The sequence below is a fragment of the Colobus angolensis genome, unplaced genomic scaffold, assembly GCF_000951035.1.
Source record: "Colobus angolensis palliatus isolate OR3802 unplaced genomic scaffold, Cang.pa_1.0 Scaffold51, whole genome shotgun sequence".
NCBI classification, from domain to species: Eukaryota; Metazoa; Chordata; class Mammalia; order Primates; family Cercopithecidae; genus Colobus; species Colobus angolensis.
Genome location: NW_012118599.1, coordinates 9193549 through 9211243, shown reverse-complemented (window position 1 = coordinate 9211243; position 17695 = coordinate 9193549). Strand labels below are relative to the sequence as shown.

Sequence of the window (17695 nt, the reverse complement as noted above, 5' to 3'; positions counted from 1 at the left end):
CATGGCCTTCCAACCTGAGTATTTGTTCCTCTCCAAGCCGCATATCCCCACTTCAAGGGTTTTGGGCCATCTATAACCAATAGTGAAGTCTCTCCTGTTTTGTTGAACCAGATACTTGTAAGTTATTTTCTGTTCTTTAAGCCAGCCACTGCCTAGTCAGGAAATATTGTGTTCAGTTTTGGACCAAAACCCCAAAACACAGATGCATAGAGTGACATGACCTAATTTGCCGCCTCTCTTTTCAGTTGCAGTTTTTGCTTGTTTATAGAGTAGCGGTATTTTAAGATTCGAGAAAATTGCAACTGGGAAGTGTGAAATTCTTGTTTTTCTTTTCTTGATTTTTTTTGAAGTATGAATTCATGTTTATTGCTTAGATCACAACCAGGATTCACAGATGGAAGGTACACCAAAGATGTCAGAAATTTTTTCTTTACAAGTTTATGGAGGAAGGTTTAGGATGGTTGACCTTCATTATCATTCTGTGGATAAAATAGAAAGAAGGAAGAAATTCCAACTAGACACACTCAAAGCTGTCAAATTACTTAATTTCTTAAAAGGTAGTGTGAAAGCTAAGTAAGTGTCACCACTCTTATTTGTATGTGTTTGAGAAGGAACCAAACAAGGTAGGTCACAGTTGTCAAGATCCCTCCCTTCCTGCTTGTCACTGGTAGAGTCATTCAATGACAGGTGGCTCTTATACAGGGAAGGTAGTAGTCCCATAACGGGAATTACTGTCTTTTAATATTATTTTCTTACTGGTTGGAATCAAATCCATATACTTGCTAGCTAGACCCAAGCTAGAAAAACAAAATCTTGTCACCCGCATGATCCCGTCAATTGCGCTGTCTCCTGAAGCAGACAGGATGCACATTCTTCCTGTTCCCTAATGCATAGAGGTGATCTCTCCTGGGAACATTATCTCACGCTAGCCACTGAAATATCTTTGCTATCCCCAGTCTAATTGGTTCTGTAATGCGATTCAATCTTGTTATTGACGGGGAACTTATTTCATCTCTTTGGCCCTCTTTTTCAACCTTACTTTCACATCAATTCTATATCTTCCTCTCATCTATTTTATTATTCCAGGTAGTATGCAGCTTCAAATGTTAGCTGAAGTCTTATTTGCATCTGAGCAAAGGAGCCTGGAGAGAGGAGCTGGGCACCCCCTCTGAAATAGTTGTTCCTAGAAAATCAGCGATTCTGCCCCACTCATACTGGTCAGTGGGGCTGAACCACGACTGGTATCACGGAGTTACTCAGAGTATCTCCATGCCAATGACTCTTCCCACTATTCCACACTGCCTCAGCACATTGAAAGGAGGGAAACTCCTTCTTAGAAACCTTACCTGCTGGAATGCTTCAGATGTATTAGACCCGGAGGCATAGCCTTGGAGAATTTACTTTCAACCACATTATTCTATTATTGCTTTAATTGGTTAATTAATTGGAATTGAGCAATTATGGACAACACTGCTTTTGTAACACAATGCCAGCTTGAACTGGTGCTGGAAACTGGCTATATCCCTTGGTCCTCTACAGCATGATGTACTTAAAATGAACTGGGTTGCAGATGTGTAATTCTTTTGTAGAAGCTAAACATGTACCCTGTGGATTTCCGCCCACAAAAATTGTCTAATTTAGGATTTGAAGTCTTACTGCTTTTCCAGTGACCCAAAAAGGCAGTGATAAAAGTGAAGTAATTAAAAAAAATAAACAACTTAGAAAAAGTTGATGGGTCCAGGAGCCTGTGTTAGAACTGGCTTAAGAATATCTGGAATTGAGATTTTAGAAAATAAAAATTAAGACACATTTAGAATTGAGGAAAGTCAAAAACAGACTGATGAAAAGATTAAATGTATTCCAAACTGAGTAGAAAGTGTTGACAAAAATGGAGTGTAACATGAAAGTTTTGAAAACTTTTGTGGCCTATATCTTAAAATAGTTTTTATATTTAAATGTTTAATATTTTGTGGTGTATATTTTAAAATGAAAAGGTTATTGAAAGTGAATGTCCCTTATATTAACTTTGTATTCACTTCAGAAACATAAATAACATTGTGTAGTACTTTTTAGATCTAGCCTTTTATCCCTCTTTCTGCTTTAAACTCAATTTCTAAGTCTTTCAATTTAAAGTATTTAGATTTATTCTAATCCCAGAAAAACCACAGTGATTCATTTGCTATGTGTTTGTAAAACTGTAATATATTTAATTCTTCTATGTCCTTTTAAGAAGGATAACATAATGCAAATGTTTTAAGTCTTTCCTGTTCCCCAATTGCACACTCTTCTAAAAGTAGAAAACACGTAAAATGTAGAAAATATTATGGACTAAGTGCTAATCTATTTTTTGTCAATGACTTTGGCAGCAACACAGAAAACAGCTTTTGGGATATTGTGAACTCATCATATGACTCACCAAAGAAGCAAAGATGGAGCTATGTTAAGTCTCTAGACATCTGCTAAAGCAAGCTTTATTTCTATAGTCAGTGTTTATTTGGGGATTTAGAAAAAGAAGGCCCTCACTGTGAGCCTTGAGGCATCCATTCCATTTACAAGCAAAAGTCACACAGACATAACCAAATAAAAATTTCTCCTGGGTAAGCTTTGTAGAAAGATAGAAAAGCAAGTCCAATGGGAGAGCTGCATGTGTACACTGGAACTTGACAGGTTAACTGTTAAACACAGGTGACAGTTTGGCCAAGAACCAAAAACAAGGTTGCAGGTCATGCAGGAGATCTGGGCTCACTTGATTCATTTCCTGGGGATTCAGATTCTCTATTTGCAAAATGGAGCAAAATTGATATTATTAAGGGTTTTTGTGTGTGCATGCTGCAGTTAATGTTCAGAGATGAGTTCTGAAATTCTTGGGTGGAACTTTAGAACCTGAGACTTTAGGGCAGATTTTCCATGTTTCATTCTTATACACCCCACAGAGGTGGGTTTCCAGGGCAAACACACCCCATAGACAGGCTGTTCCACAGGCCAAGTAGACGGGAGGCTGTGGAGCATTTCCTGCCTACCACTAAAGCATACTGAGATGCACGTGCACACATATGACCTTGTTATGGGAAAAACACATCCAATCAACCGTCTAAAACAAAAAAGGCATTCACAAATGGTGTTGCTTTAATTATTACTAATAAAACATTGTATGTCTCACTCCTTATCATTGATTCTCTAGAATTTGTCATGACCCTGATGTTGGGAATTGTTATTTTGCTTCTTAAAGTGGGGGATGGGAGTAAAAGGAGGTGATACCTGGCATAGCTACATCTTTACTCAGAGATTATAGGAAAGTCCAATTTTCCTGGAACTTTATAAAATCCTCAAGGTGGGTTTGATCAAGATCTTTTGAGTCATGTGCTGCTCTCTATTCCTATTATTGTAGCCAGGAATGTGTAGTCCTCTGCTTGGTCAGACTTCGGTCATGTGATGCCCACAATGTCAGCTTCATAAGGCAGCCTAGCAGGTTGAGGGGTGCTGGTGATGCTAAGGTAGAAGAGATACACTGGGAAGGTGGAAACAAAGGTAAACAAACAAATGAACAACCCCCGCCCCAAACAAATAGATGTCTACTGTGCAGAAGCCTGATTTGAATGTGGATTTCAAATTTATTTTACGGAAGGAATATCCTAGTAGATAACAGTGTGTAAGGATACTTTGAAGTTAGTGTATGCTTTTTCAATTAGGGCCTGAGATAGCACAAGTTTTAAATAAAAACCAAAGTTTTGATTGCATTTGTTAGTCTCAACACTCTAATTTCTTATTTCTTCTTTAGACTCTTGCCCAATCAAACCTGCCAAGAGTAGAAATTCTACATGGGCAGGGATGTGTCTGCTTTGTTTATTGCTTTATCCTTCACACAAAGCATGTAGAAGCTTGTTGATTGAATGAATAAACAATGATCTTTCTACCTTCTATTTTTTTCTGTGCCATTTTCCTCTACAGGATACTCCTCCTAAGCAGAGTTCTCATCATATTTCCTGCTCAAAAACCTGCTAGTGTCTCAAATAATATAGAATTAAGTGCAGGCTCAATAATGCCATACAAAACCCTGAATCTTTCTTTCCTGCCTCGTTTCCCTTTGTTGCTTTCTCATACCACAGTGAATTGCTCACTGGTTCCTATACTGACCTCCCACATTCCTGTCTATGCCTTTACTTTGTTTCACCACTATTTCTTTATTTCTACTTGCCAAGGTGCACGTCCTCTTTGAAACTTTCCTCAATAGGCTGGGTGCAATGGCTTGTGCCTGTAATCCCAGCACTTTGGGAGGCTGAGGTGGGTGGATCACCTAAGGTCAGGAATTCGAGACCACCCTGGCCAACATGGTGAAACCCTGTCTCTACAAAAATACAAAAATTAGCCAGGCATGGTGGTGCACACCTGTAATCCCAGCTACTCGAGAGGCTGAGGCAGGAGAATCTTCTGAACCTGGCAGGCAGAGGTTGCAGTGAGCGAAGATCACAACACTGCACTCCAACCTGGGCAACAAGAGTGAAACTTCGTCTCAAAAAACTAACTCCCCAATTTGCCCAATAGGATATACATGTGTCTTCCTCTGAGCTGCCACTTAAATCATACTCAGCCTTGTACTGTAGTTATTTGTACTCTAGAGGGATACAACTCAGGCTCTAGGTTTTACTGGTATTGCCCCACAGCACTAGGCATAGTGTCTTATACAAAGACTTGTTGAAAAGAGTTTGTTGAAGTGAGATGATGTATAGGGGTCAGGCAGGTAGTTACACAGCACTAATTAGGACTACATTATTAAAGGGATTGAATTGCGGGTGGTGGGAGACTTGTGAGGGTGTTTTAAACCCTATCACTAATTATTCTTTGGTCTGAAAATAAAGAGGCCCCAAAGGTGATTATAATTTTGTGAGAGTGAAAAGTGTTTTCTGGAAAAGTTCTATACAACTGCGCCACTTTGGCTGAATCTCAATGACTTATTTTACATTATGTACCTAGTGAATTTCCACTATCTGAGCCTCAAACCTGAGAAAAATTTGAGTCAAAAGAAATAACATTTAATAGAGATTTCTGAAAATGCAAATTAGAATTTCAAACTAGGGCAGCGTTTCTGTTTCCTGAGGCGAATATGGATGATGATTTAAAATTTCATCAAGGTGAATATATTTTCCATCGAGCTTTTAAGTGACTGTGGGTTGAGAAGTCCAGAAATATGATTTCCTGCCACATGGAGGCATAATCTGACAGCTATTTGAGGGTTATATTTTGGGTCCTTGGGTACATTCAAATTCTAGAGGGAAAACTAGATAGGATGTGGTAAATGGAATAAAAAATTGTAATCACTTCTTTTGGCTGAACTTTGCAGAAGTCCATATGAAATGATTGATAGGGACAAAGTAAATGAAAACAATGACAGACTTTCTTGGGTGTGAGAGGTGACCTGATCCTTCTCCATACCCATCGTTTCAGACTCATGTCCTTTACCAGCTGTCTTGATTCTTTTCTCTGTTGCTTTCTCTCATCAGGTAGCAATGTTGATTTGTGCTGGATTCCTGATTGCCTGGATTCCTTATGCAGTGGTGTCTGTGTGGTCAGCTTTTGGAAGGCCAGACTCCATTCCCATACAGCTCTCTGTGGTGCCAACCCTACTTGCAAAATCTGCAGCGATGTACAATCCCATCATCTACCAAGTTATTGATTACAAATTTGCCTGTTGCCAAACTGGTGGTTTGAAAGCAACCAAGAAGAAGTCTCTGGAAGGCTTCAGGTAAAACTTCACAAGCTGGAAATGAATTACACTCTCTTTGTTTCAAAATCCAGCAGGGTTCAAGCTCCTCAGATGTGCTGTCTTCTCAGGGTTAAAGCTCATCTCCTAGGAGCAGTGTAGGAAGGACTTTATTTTCTGTTTATCAAAGTTCCTGAAATCAAGTAATCAGCTATGTAGAGGTTGTATGACATGGATAGATAGTGAGAAGTGATTCTGTTTTTGATTCTGGAGCAACTAAGATACAGAGATGTGTCCATCTGAGCAACAGCCACTGTTTATCCATGGCTCGTCAGTTGCCTATCTGGGACCAAAACCATTTTATTCCAAGAGTACTATTTCACATGGCTTTGATCTCACAATAGAATGATTCTCTTGTTTGGCACATCACTACCACTAAGGGCATCAAAGTTGGGCAGGCAGAGGAAGGAAGGGGAGAAGGGAGATGACATTTCTGCTGTGTGCCAGGTTTCTTTTATTTTATTTTCACAAGAGCCTTGGGTTATTCTCTTTCTTTGTCAGAAGAAGAAATTGAGGTTCAAGTAAGGTTAAAGTTAAGTAAGCTGCCCATGTTTAAACAGCCAGAAAGTAGCAGAGGAGGAATTCAAATTCAAGTCTACTGGATTTCAAAATGTATGCCCCTTGGTTGATACTGTTTGTGCTACACAATGAAAAGAGTTTGGGAATCCAGCACCATTTTTCCTAAAGGCCCAGAAGGCTCAGGGTGAGTACAGACTTGGGGTTATTGGTGGTCTTCTGTGTCCACTCAGGGCCAGTATTAGCAGTAAAAAGTGGAACAGGCACCTGAATTCATGGTCTGAGGTGAGGGGTGTTGATAGGGCCCCTAGTTTCAGTGCTTTTTGTTCTTGTTTACTTGATTTTTAGATATTTTTCAATACTTCTTCCCTTGAGTAAGTAAGGGACAGTGGAAAAAAAGTAGAACTAGCTATGAGAAGATGTGGGTTTTGTCTTGTTCTTTCATTGTGCCTGAGCAAGTGACATATATTTTGGACTTTAGGTTCCTCACAACGGATCAAACGAAAAGATGACAAAAAGACACAAATAAAAGGTAGCATTATCATTATTGCTGTGGTACAGGGGAAGAGAAACACAATTTGAAGACAGAACACCAGTGTTTAATGTTCGACTGTTTACAATATGTTTATAATAGCTCTATATCTTTGAACAAATTGACAACATAGAGCCAGAATTGGAATAAACAGTAATAATACCCATCTCCGGAAGTTGTAAGAATTAAGTAAAACTGATGTGTGAAAATATCTAAGGGATAATTGTTAGTAGTGCTTTCATATTTTTTGGTGGTTGCTGCCTTTGCTGTTGAATTGAACAGTTAAAACCAAGTGCTAAAACGCATCTCTTTCTGAAGTAATAACACTATGTCCTCATCAGCTATTGATATTTTGTTACCAATGCAGATAGAGAGAATAATTTTAATAGAGCAGTTGTGGGAGAAAGTAATGGCATACTTCTTCATCTGAAGGAGATGGGAGTTTGACAGGCATGACTGCAAGCAAATTTCACGTACCTCATGATTTTGCCTCAGACTGCCTCTGTGTTCTGTACATTCACTCACAACCGTGAGCAACCCATACATATTCAATACTCAACATTGGGAAGAGGGAAATTTATGTTGGAGAAAGCGACTTAGGGCCACAGACCTTTGGGAAAATCAGTCAGGCAAGAGACAGCTCGGTTCACTGGTTCCTATTAGCCATTTATACGAAATACATCAATTACTCTGCTGGAGAAGGACAGGGCTATTTCTTTTCTCTAGAGGGTCAGCTTTCAGGGGAAAAAGCAGGCGGTAGAGTCGAAGCAGTGAAGAGCCCTTAGGTGCTAGAGGTTGAAGCCTCTTTGTGGAAGGAATGCTGAAGAGATATTGAGTCGCAGATTTTAGAAGGGGCAGCTTCAGAGAAGAGCAGAAGGGTGGATGGTAGCCTCCAGAGGTTTCTTTATATCTTTACAAAGAAGCCAAAAAGAAACCGCGTTTCTCTTTGTTGTTAGTAAGAAGCTATGCAAGGCCGGGCGCGGTGGCTCAAGCCTGTAATCCCAGCACTTTGGGAGGCCGAGATGGGCGGATCACGAGGTCAGGAGATCGAGACCATCCTGGCTAACCCGGTGAAACCCCGTCTCTACTAAAAAATACAAAAAACTAGCCGGGTGAGGTGGTGGGCGCCTGTAGTCCCAGCTACTCGGGAGGCTGAGGCAGGAGAATGGCGTAAACCCGGGAGGCGGAGCTTGCAGTGAGCTGAGATCCGGCCACTGCACTCCAGCCTGGGCGACAGAGCGAGATTCAGTCTCAAAAAAAAAAAAAAGAAGAAGCTATGCAAGTGAGTAATGTGCGGTTCTGCAGAGCAAGGTTAAGTGACGTGAAGCTAGTTTAGAATGATTGTACAAACCAAAACAAGTGAATTAAACTGGATTAATCAATATCCTTGTTCTTTTCTTTCCTGAGCCCTGAAATGTTTTTGCTTATAAGGGGACACCCTCTTGGGAAATATTTTGAAATCAAATAATAAAGCTAATGTATTGAATATGGGATTGTGGAAATAAATTTTGGGTAATTTCAACAGTCTATTACAAGTTAAACTCATTTTTTCCTCCTGAATTGAATCCCCTGAGATTTTGGTAGAAGTTGGTGAACCAAAGGAAACAATGTGGCCAAGAACTCTTTCTGGAATGTTATTCTTTTATCCAGATGTAGTCTCCCATATTTTGTAAACAGCCCTTCTCCACCCTGGCTGTGTAATGGAGACACCTGGGGAACTTTGAAAAATGACTGCTGCCTGGGCCCCATCTGCCGAGATTTGGCTTTGTCTGGATCAGTCCTGAGCTTCCGTTATTTAATTGTTTACCTCTCCCAGATGATTATCTTGTACATTGTTGAAAGCTAACGAACCAGAGGCTGAGAAAGGAAGACACTGGCAGTACAGCTCATGGAGTCATAGGCCTTTGCCTACACGGAGACAAGTGAGGCCACCTATGGTCAGTGACAGGGGAAAGAGGCTACTGATGCTAGGCCTATCTCAGATGGAGAAGAAATGTTCAAAAGGCACTGGGGGTTCAAACATTTGATTGGGGGTGTGCAGTGAAGGATGGAGTCATTTGCATTCCTGGTATTGAGTGAAGATAACAAGGGAGAACAAAGCCACAAACTCAGGCATTGCTATCATAATCAAACCTCCCCTGACCACCTTGGCTTGCAATGCTGTCTTCTTAAAGAATATTCCTTCAGTAGGTGAATCACAAGGCCTAGTTGAGTGCAGGTAGGTGTACAATTAATTTTGTTCTAGAAAACAGGAAACTCATGATGGCACAGGAAATGTGCTGTAAATGAGTGGCTTGTTTTTGGAAAACTCTGCCCAAATAATTCCTTGACTTTGAATATTCCAAATTGAATTATTATTTTCTATCTGTTGCTAATTCAAGATTTCTGTATGTAATCCTCATGGTAGTCAAGTTTGACATATACATAGGTATGTATATGTATATGTATTTGTGTGTGTATATATGTATATATTAAATTGTGTTTTTCTTCTCCTATATCTAGGCTGCACACCGTAACCACAGTCAGGAAGTCTTCTGCTGTGCTGGAGATTCATGAAGAGGTATGAAGATGGATACAGCATCAGTATGGACACATTATTCACTTATTTGCCTCTTCACTGCTGTAAACGTTTGATTGTGGTCACACTTTTGTCTTTATATTATATTTTTATATTTTGTATAGTTTTCCTCAAGCCAGGGGTTGCTGGGAAATTCCAATGGCTAAATGGAAACTAGATTACAGGATACTAATTTAAGGAATACTATCAGGATGAGCATCCCTGGAACTTTCTTTTCATGTACTTTAAAACCTGTTGTCATGCCAAACAGAATTGAGTGTGAGATAGTGAGAAAAATGTTGAGAAATTTTATTTATTAGGGGGTTATTTAATTTTATTATATCATTGTCATTATTATTTCTTAATGTCGGGTTAGGGAGGCAGTTTCTGGGGCTCATTTAGGTGGACGATCATGTATGTTGGGCCATGGCGCTTTGGTAGGTACTTTGGTTCTCACAGCCATTTTTCATGCCCGGAGAGGTTCGCACTCTGATGGCAGTCATTCCACAAAGGAGTCCTCTGGGGAAATCAGTTTTACCTTAAATCACTAATGGAAAACTCTCCTGTATCTCCAAATTTAAAGACAACAGTAATTTCCACTGATGATAATTTTAGCCACATGGATTTACTCATTAAGTTCTACTTACTAAAATCATGGATGTAACAGGGCATTATGAGTTGTAATTGCTTAAGTAGTGAATTTAGTGAAGATAGCTACTTGGAAGTGTTATTTCTTCTCTTGGTTCTTTGTTAGCTTGTTATTTCTTTAGTTCATTCTTTTTTTAAACAAACACCTTTTGAGGCAGATAGGTAAAGAGATGTAGATATGAATGAGATGGAGTGATTTCAAAGACAGATTCCTGCCCTTTAAAAGCTACTGAAAGGAGAAGGCATGTAGATAGTGTGTCCAAATAGGTTTTCTACTCATTGTCTATTATCTTTTCACTTAATCTGATAAACAGGGCCATCTACATTGCAGTTCTTTTAATTAAATGACTAGACAGGTGTTCTCTATGCTTCTCTATTCCACCCACCTCCCCTTCTGCTATGAACTTAAGCCTTGCTCATCAATTGTGATTCTGCCTTTCTGGTAGCTGCCAGCAAGAACAGTGAAAAGGGGAAGAGGGTGGCCCCTCTCACGCCTCTGATAACCTCTCCACTCCTTCCACTTGAAGGTTTGTAGAGAATCATACCCTCCTCCAAGGCTCAACCTCAGTACTTGTCTTTGTTCTTTGTCAGTCAGGGGTGTGGGATGAGGAATGACTTGATAGGTGTCATTGGTTTAAGATACATGCCAAATAGATGTTGGAAAAACATGCTCTATGATCAAAACAACAACAACAACAACAACAATAGCAGCAACAACAACAACAACAAAAAGCAACAACTCTGCTTGGGGCTTATGACTGCATATCAAAGTCTGGAGAAAAGAAGAGGCAGAATTGTTGTTAGACTAGAAAGGCAAGGAACTTTTCGACAAATGTGTAAATTATAGAGGTGTGAGAGTGTGTGGCACTTCAGATGGAGGTGGATACAGCTGTAAAGCACAGTCAGGTTTGCACTCCTCCTCTGTGCCCTTTGGCAAGTTTGAAAGATGAGGATAATAACAATAGTATCACAGGGTCATTGTGAGACTTATGAAATAGTATCCATATAAGTCACTTAGCACTATGCCGGTGACAGAGAAGCATCCCTGTGTACTAACAACTGCTCTTATTATTATTAAGGTGAGTGGTGGTGGTCAGAAGTGGAGCTGGGAGTGGCAGACTGGCAGGAGCCAAATCAGACTCCAAAGGCCTTGTTGTTTATGCTGTTATATGGATTTTATCATGATGGTGATAGGGAGACCATTCGTGATTTTAGGCTGGGGAAGAAAGACCAGTCTGGTGGCAGTGTGGAAGGTGGATTGTCTGCATGAGAGTGGGGAATCAAGAGTAGAGGTCAGAAGACCACTTAAGAGGCTTTACAAAAAAAAAAAATTGCAACTTATGAGAACCTGAATTAAAAAATGGCAATAAAAATGAAGATGAAAATTTAGGTTTAAAATATTTTAAAAAGTGACAAAAAAGTGGTAATTGATTACATGGATGAATAAGAGTTGAGGATAACTTGGGTCCATCTGTTTAGGAAATAATGTAGATAATGGTGTTTACAGAGGGGGAAAATACAGGAGAGCGAGTAGGATGGGGGAGAGAGTGAATTATATTTAGAAATATGTTAAACGTAGAGCATTTGCAACATAGGTAAAGATATTCAAAATAGGTAGTTAAAAATAATCTAAAGTCATACTGAATGATATCTAGATTATATCATTATATCATTATAACGATATAATTATAGATTATAGAGTTGCAGAGTGAAGCAGGTAGGACAAGGATGCTAAAAGAGAAATTGCTGGTTTTAAATGACCTGAAGAAAGTGAAGTGAAGGAGATTGTTTTCCTTCTTCTTCTTTTGTGTGGGGGGATGATTGTGGAAGTGGATGATGGATGGTGGTAGAGATAAGAAAAGGAGAAAAGAACACTCAGGTTGGTGTAGATTTGTCTAGAAGGTGGAATTTAACATTAACATTGTACCAATGTTCCTGAAGACAGGTACTTTAACTGTTTAACTAGCATATGGTCTTTAACATGGCTTTATAAATGCATGTATAAGAAAAATTGGCATAGTGAAAAGGAAAAAAAAAGTTTAAATTGTTGGAGCTTTGGAGGAGATCCTAGAGTTAATTTCTGCTATCAATTTGAAAAATATGATTTAAGTGCTCCATGCTTTGGTACTACATTGTTTTGGGTAATACTCTGAGAGCTGGGAGGCACCAGAATTGATAGAGATGTGGTTCTTTGGGTAGAATGGAGGAAGAAAAAGCAAGGAGTCTTTGAAGTTTGGCTCATGTACACCAGACTATCAGTGGATAATTTCCTGAGTGGGTTTTACTTCCCCAGTGGCTTCCAATGATTGGAGAAAGCTCTGTACAGTCCTCAAACACATCTGCAAATTCAATTTTAGCTTAAAAAAAGATACATTGCATTTTGTGTCTGGGAGCATTATGAGAAAGACTGCAAAATCCTTGAGCTTGTAGCTATGCCTGTTCTCCTTTGGGTTTTCATAACTGGTCCAGTGCCTGATGCATAAAGGACACTTGGAAAGTTAATGGTTGAAATCAAACAAGTAATGACTTGGGGGAGATATGGAAACATGGGCTAGAATATTAAATCAAGAATGTAAAATCCTGGATCCCTGGACTTTCATTTAAACATGGCCTATCTTATTAACAAATAAATGAGCAAATAAATTTGTAAAATGGAAATTGAGAGTAGAAATGCCCTACTAACTTGAAAAGTTGGATTTCAAGAATCGTAATAAAATATAAATATATTTTAAGTTTCTCCAAGTAGAATGAAACAATAAGAATATATTTCACAGTAAAATCCAAGTTTTTGACTTTTAGAAATACAATTGTCTCAAGAATCAAGCATTATGCTTAGTTAGAACTCAAATGGTAACTACCGAAATCTGTCTCATTTAATTTCTCACCACTGCCTTTAATGACCTTTAGCAACATGAGCCACAAGTCTACGAATAGAAATGCTTCTCCATTAAGTTAGTGCAAATGAGGGAGAAAAGACAAAGGAAAGGAGGGGGAAAGAGGAAGAGTCAGAGCTAGTTGATGAGTAGGCTGCTGCAGGGATCAATGATGCCGGCATAATGAAATGTCTTGAAGGCTGCCAAAACATCAGAGAACATTATATATAGAATGAAAATATATGTCATTAAAGAAAAAAAAGCAGAGATAGCATCAGTCTTTGATTCAATAACTAATTTTGTGGAGAGGGAGCCAGACCTCATTGTCCAGGAGGTCAAAGGGTTGACCATTCTGTTATAATGGGGCAAAAGGCAATAAATGTAAGACCCTACAGGGGATTTGCTAAGAAAACACATTTAAGGGCATGCCCTCAGTCAGTACAGACTTTGCTCAAAGCCTCATGCTATTGGTGGATGCCGTATTGTAAAATCCCTGGTCACCACTGTGACCCTCAATGATTTTTAAATGATTTAACCTTCAACATATTTGTTCATCAGGTTATGGGACTAGGTGGGATATATTCTAAAAATACTTTAAGAAATTTGAATCAAACCATTATAATTTAAACTGCTTTTCTCAATTCCTTTGAACCTTCTTTCCTTAGCCTGACAAATATACCCTCACATGCACCATGAGGTCTGGAATAGACAGACAACTATTACTTAAAACATATGTGAGAGAAAAAATTCTTTCAGGTATATATGGTAGTTGTTAGTTTTGTTTTAGTTTGGTTTTAACATTGGCCAAATCTACATAGGCAAATACTGCATTCAGTCATTCAGCTTTGCATTCAGGCACTTTTAAGCACCTGCAGTATACACTGTCCTGAATGTTTGGAAGATACAAAAGAAGGGGACAATGTGTTTTTAGTTCCTTAGGGATTTGAGGGTTTTTGGCAAAGTTTTGACCTTTCTATATATTGTAAATACCTTTAAGTGTGGCAGTTTTTAGATGAAGACCTATAGGTTTACTTTGATGACAGAAACTGCAAAATATCGGGAGAGGTCCTGGGAATTGATTTGCATATGTCTCTGTTCCCCTGATGAGGAGAGAAATATGGGGCTTTTGCAAGGTCTTCTAGAGCAGAATTCAATCATTGCCAGACCAATGTTCTACTGTTATCTCTGGGTGCTTGAATGTTTGGTTCGAGCAAAGGAAAATTTCTTGAGTCAGTTTTCTTCTTCAGGATACAGCAAAATGGAGCTGGCCAGGTGATTTGGGGCAGTGTGGATTACAACGTTGTCTTCTAAACAGTACCTAGAGCATTGGAGGCACAGCATAGAAGTTCAGAGTACAGTTTCAGAATTAGCAGACTTGATCTCAAACTCAGGTGCTGTCATTTACCAGCTGTGTAGGCAAATTACTTGATCTCTCAGTGTCCTTGGTTGTCCTCATTGTGGAATAGGGACAGTCTCATCTCATTAGGATTTGTTGTGATTCATGTATTATCTGTAAGATTCTCAGGACAGTTCTGGACCATTGAAAATATAAAATAAAAGGAAACTATTGTTATCATCACTATTAGAGGAAATAGGTAATTATTCCAAGTGGGTTTTGTAGTGATAAGAGAGAATCTTGTTCTTGAGGTGGTAGGAGGACATTTCTTAATATGTCTGGTCACCATAGATCTGGGAGATGTTCAATCTGTTTGAGAAAGTGAGAAACACACCAAGATTCTGTGGAAATAGCAACTGGTAGCTCTGCCACAGGAAACTTGTAGTGTTAAGAACTGATGCTTTGAGAGATATTTGCCCTTCTGAGCCACGATTGGAGGTGCCAGGTAGTGCATGAGACCAAGGAGAATAGAGATTTACTCCACTCCAGTGGGAGTCATCATGGAGACATACTGGCAATGGAGAAGGGGGTCAGAGCACCTTGCCTATTTAGCTTTCACGAAAGGGTCGAGATATTCAGCCTTCCTTTAGACAGCTTGCTGAGATGGGAACACAACTCCTTACCATAGATTTTTTCTGGAATGTAGGCAGAAACAGAAATTCTCATTGAGCTTCATGCCAGTTACAGAAATTCTCAATTATCAAGACCTCTAATTCTGACTTTAAATACATAAAAGTGTATTTAAAGCAGAGAAGATTCCATTTTGAAGGCCTATCTAGGGTTTAAACTCATTAATATCTGTGTATGATGTTGTTGTATATAGAGTGGTTTAAATCCTTGTTACCCAAAATGTAGTCTGCAGACCCAGAGCTTGGGTATCTCCTGAGAGCTCATTAGAAAAAAAGAACTTCAGCCCCATGCCTGACCCACTACTGAATCAGAATCTGTAATTTAACAAGGTGTATTTCCAGCCCATTGAATTTGATTAAGTCAATGATTCTGTTAAGACTAATGTGTTTTTAAGTCTTTTTTCCACTGGATGTGGTCACAATCAGAGATGTCCTGAGAAATAGTACCATAATCAATGGGCAGCTGTATAAGAGCAAGGACTTGGAGTCTTGAAAGTATCCCTGGATACTGGGGATTTGTGAGCAGGACACTCTCTAAGGTGTGTTTCACCCTCAGGACAAAGGGAGATTATGGCATCAGCTGTCTTGCGGGGAGAATTCTGAGATGACAGCCTCCAGTGGAACACTAGGGACAAAGGCCCATTAACCTCTTCAAGAAACCAGGGAAGGGGAAAATGAAGCTCTTGGGTGAGTCAGCATTTCTTCGCATACAGCTATATTAGGATTGACTACTTAGAGCTAATTTGTTCAGAAAGAAGGATATTTTCCTTAATACCAAGAGTTACACTTATCTAAGTATTTTCTACTTTGAAAGTGGCATTCACTTCCAATAGCCACCCGATCCACATGTATATACATCCAAAGAATTAAATCTAGTTAGAGGGGGAAAAAGCACCTAATACATTTGAAAAATGAGCCAAATTTGTCAGCAAGCATGTGGGATTTATTCAAACTGCTCAGAATAGATCTGAATCTACACATTCTGACATTCCATCCATGTAGAAGCAAAGCCATGTGTGAGACCAGGCTGATAAAATGACTTAAATGATTGGAAGTGAAGAAGAATAATAGCATTGAAGCAGCAAGTTACTCACGACATTTCCAGAGAGTGGAGAATCAGGCACTCTTCTCTAAATATAGGACTGAGCCTGAACATTGTACAAACACTTCCAAGCTAGCGTTTTGTAGAAACTCACTGCCAGTGGGGATTTGGCAGGGCATTCATCCAGAGGATAATCTCAATCTGCAGTTGAGCCTGTGTGTGGGGCACAGATGAGGCTCTTAGCTCAGGATGGCCATGAAACCACACACTCCACAAAGATGATGTCTCTCCAAAGCATGGGAAAGTGTTCCAAGGTGAGAGATGACCCTATCCACCTCCTTTGAGCTATTTTCGGTATTGTTAGATGAGGTACCTGGGCAGGCATGGAAAATCAGCAGTCAGGTCAGCTGGGAGCTGGGATTATTATGTAGACTTCACTGTAAGAAATGACTGGCTCAAAGGTGTTCATGACAAGGGTTAGAGCAACTGGAGTGTATTGAGGCTGAGCAAATATGGTGGAAAGGAGAGGGAGAGTGGAGGCAATGTGAGTGTCTGAGACCGTTAATAAGCAAGAGAATTTCCTGTCTCATTCTGGGTTGCAGCAGCTGCTGCTGGTCCAAGCCCTGCAAACGAAGACAGGCATTTAGAAGATCTAATAAGCTGAGGCCTGTGTGGGCAGAGGAGAGCAACAACTTCTTCTAGACAAACCCTGCCAAAAAAAAAAAAATACTTGCAAAAGTTGGTACAAAAAAGGAGGCAGGTGTGGCTTCTTTAAATTTGTTTTTTTGTTTTTTTAAAATATTTTTAGCTCCTGGAGCAAATATCAGAAGTGGTTAAGTAACTGTACTTGTAATTTAGCAGCACAATAAGAATCACAACAAGAATATGTGACTGTTGTACTCACCCCAGGACACCCTAAATTTCCTGGGTAGTGGCATCAATGCCATGACTTGCTGGTCAGAAATCTATAAGTAATTCTGAAAATTAGGAATATTATATATATATATTACAGTGTAAGTAGAAATATATATATACATTATGGTGTAAGTAGAAATGTGATACCGGAGAGGAGAAAAGGAGTAATTTATTCCACATTCAGTAGTTTAGTGCCTCGGTTTCATTCAGTGTTACCAGAATTTAATTTAATTTAATTTAATACAATTATTAATTAACAGTTCATCATTCAATATAAATGATTTTCAAATGAACGAAACCATTTGCATTAGTCAGGCTGCTGCTGTTGCTGGCATGTTTCCCATTATAGTGTCTTATAGGTTTTTCAAATTAAATTCTGTGCTTCAGCATGGTTGAAATTATAGGGGAAGCGATATTATTCCAGAAAATACCCTGCTGGTTTTATTTCTAATGCAAACATAAGTGAGGAGTGGGAGGAAATCTTCTGAGGTAGTGAGTCTTAGATGTCAGCTCATTCTGTATTGATTCTAATCAATACAAATAGGTAAAATGTGTTCTCATTATAGTGATAACATGATTAAAGTTTGAAACGAGTTATTTTCTGGGAAGCAAATTCCTTCAAGCAAAATAATAAAAGCTACAATATTAAGTTTAACATATGCCAAGCATTGGTTTTTTGTAAGAGTCAGCATACTACAGTCCTGTGACCAAATCTGGCCCACTGCCTGTTTTTGTAAATAAAGTTTTAATGGAACACAACCATACTCATTCATTTACGTATTATGCACGGCTACTTTTGTGCTACAATAACTGAATAGTTGTGACAGAA

At 39.1% G+C, this 17695-nt stretch overlaps 1 protein-coding gene across 1 annotated transcript in view; it reads left to right on the top strand.

Annotated features, from left to right (window-relative positions):
- OPN5 (opsin 5) overlaps positions 1-17695 on the top strand; it is a 45188-nt gene that overhangs the window by 20928 nt on the left and 6565 nt on the right. The window contains exons 5-6 of the mRNA XM_011960271.1: positions 5499-5740; positions 9309-9366. Of these exons, the coding sequence (XP_011815661.1) occupies positions 5499-5740; positions 9309-9366 (300 nt within the window). The remainder of the gene's footprint in view (positions 1-5498; positions 5741-9308; positions 9367-17695) is intronic.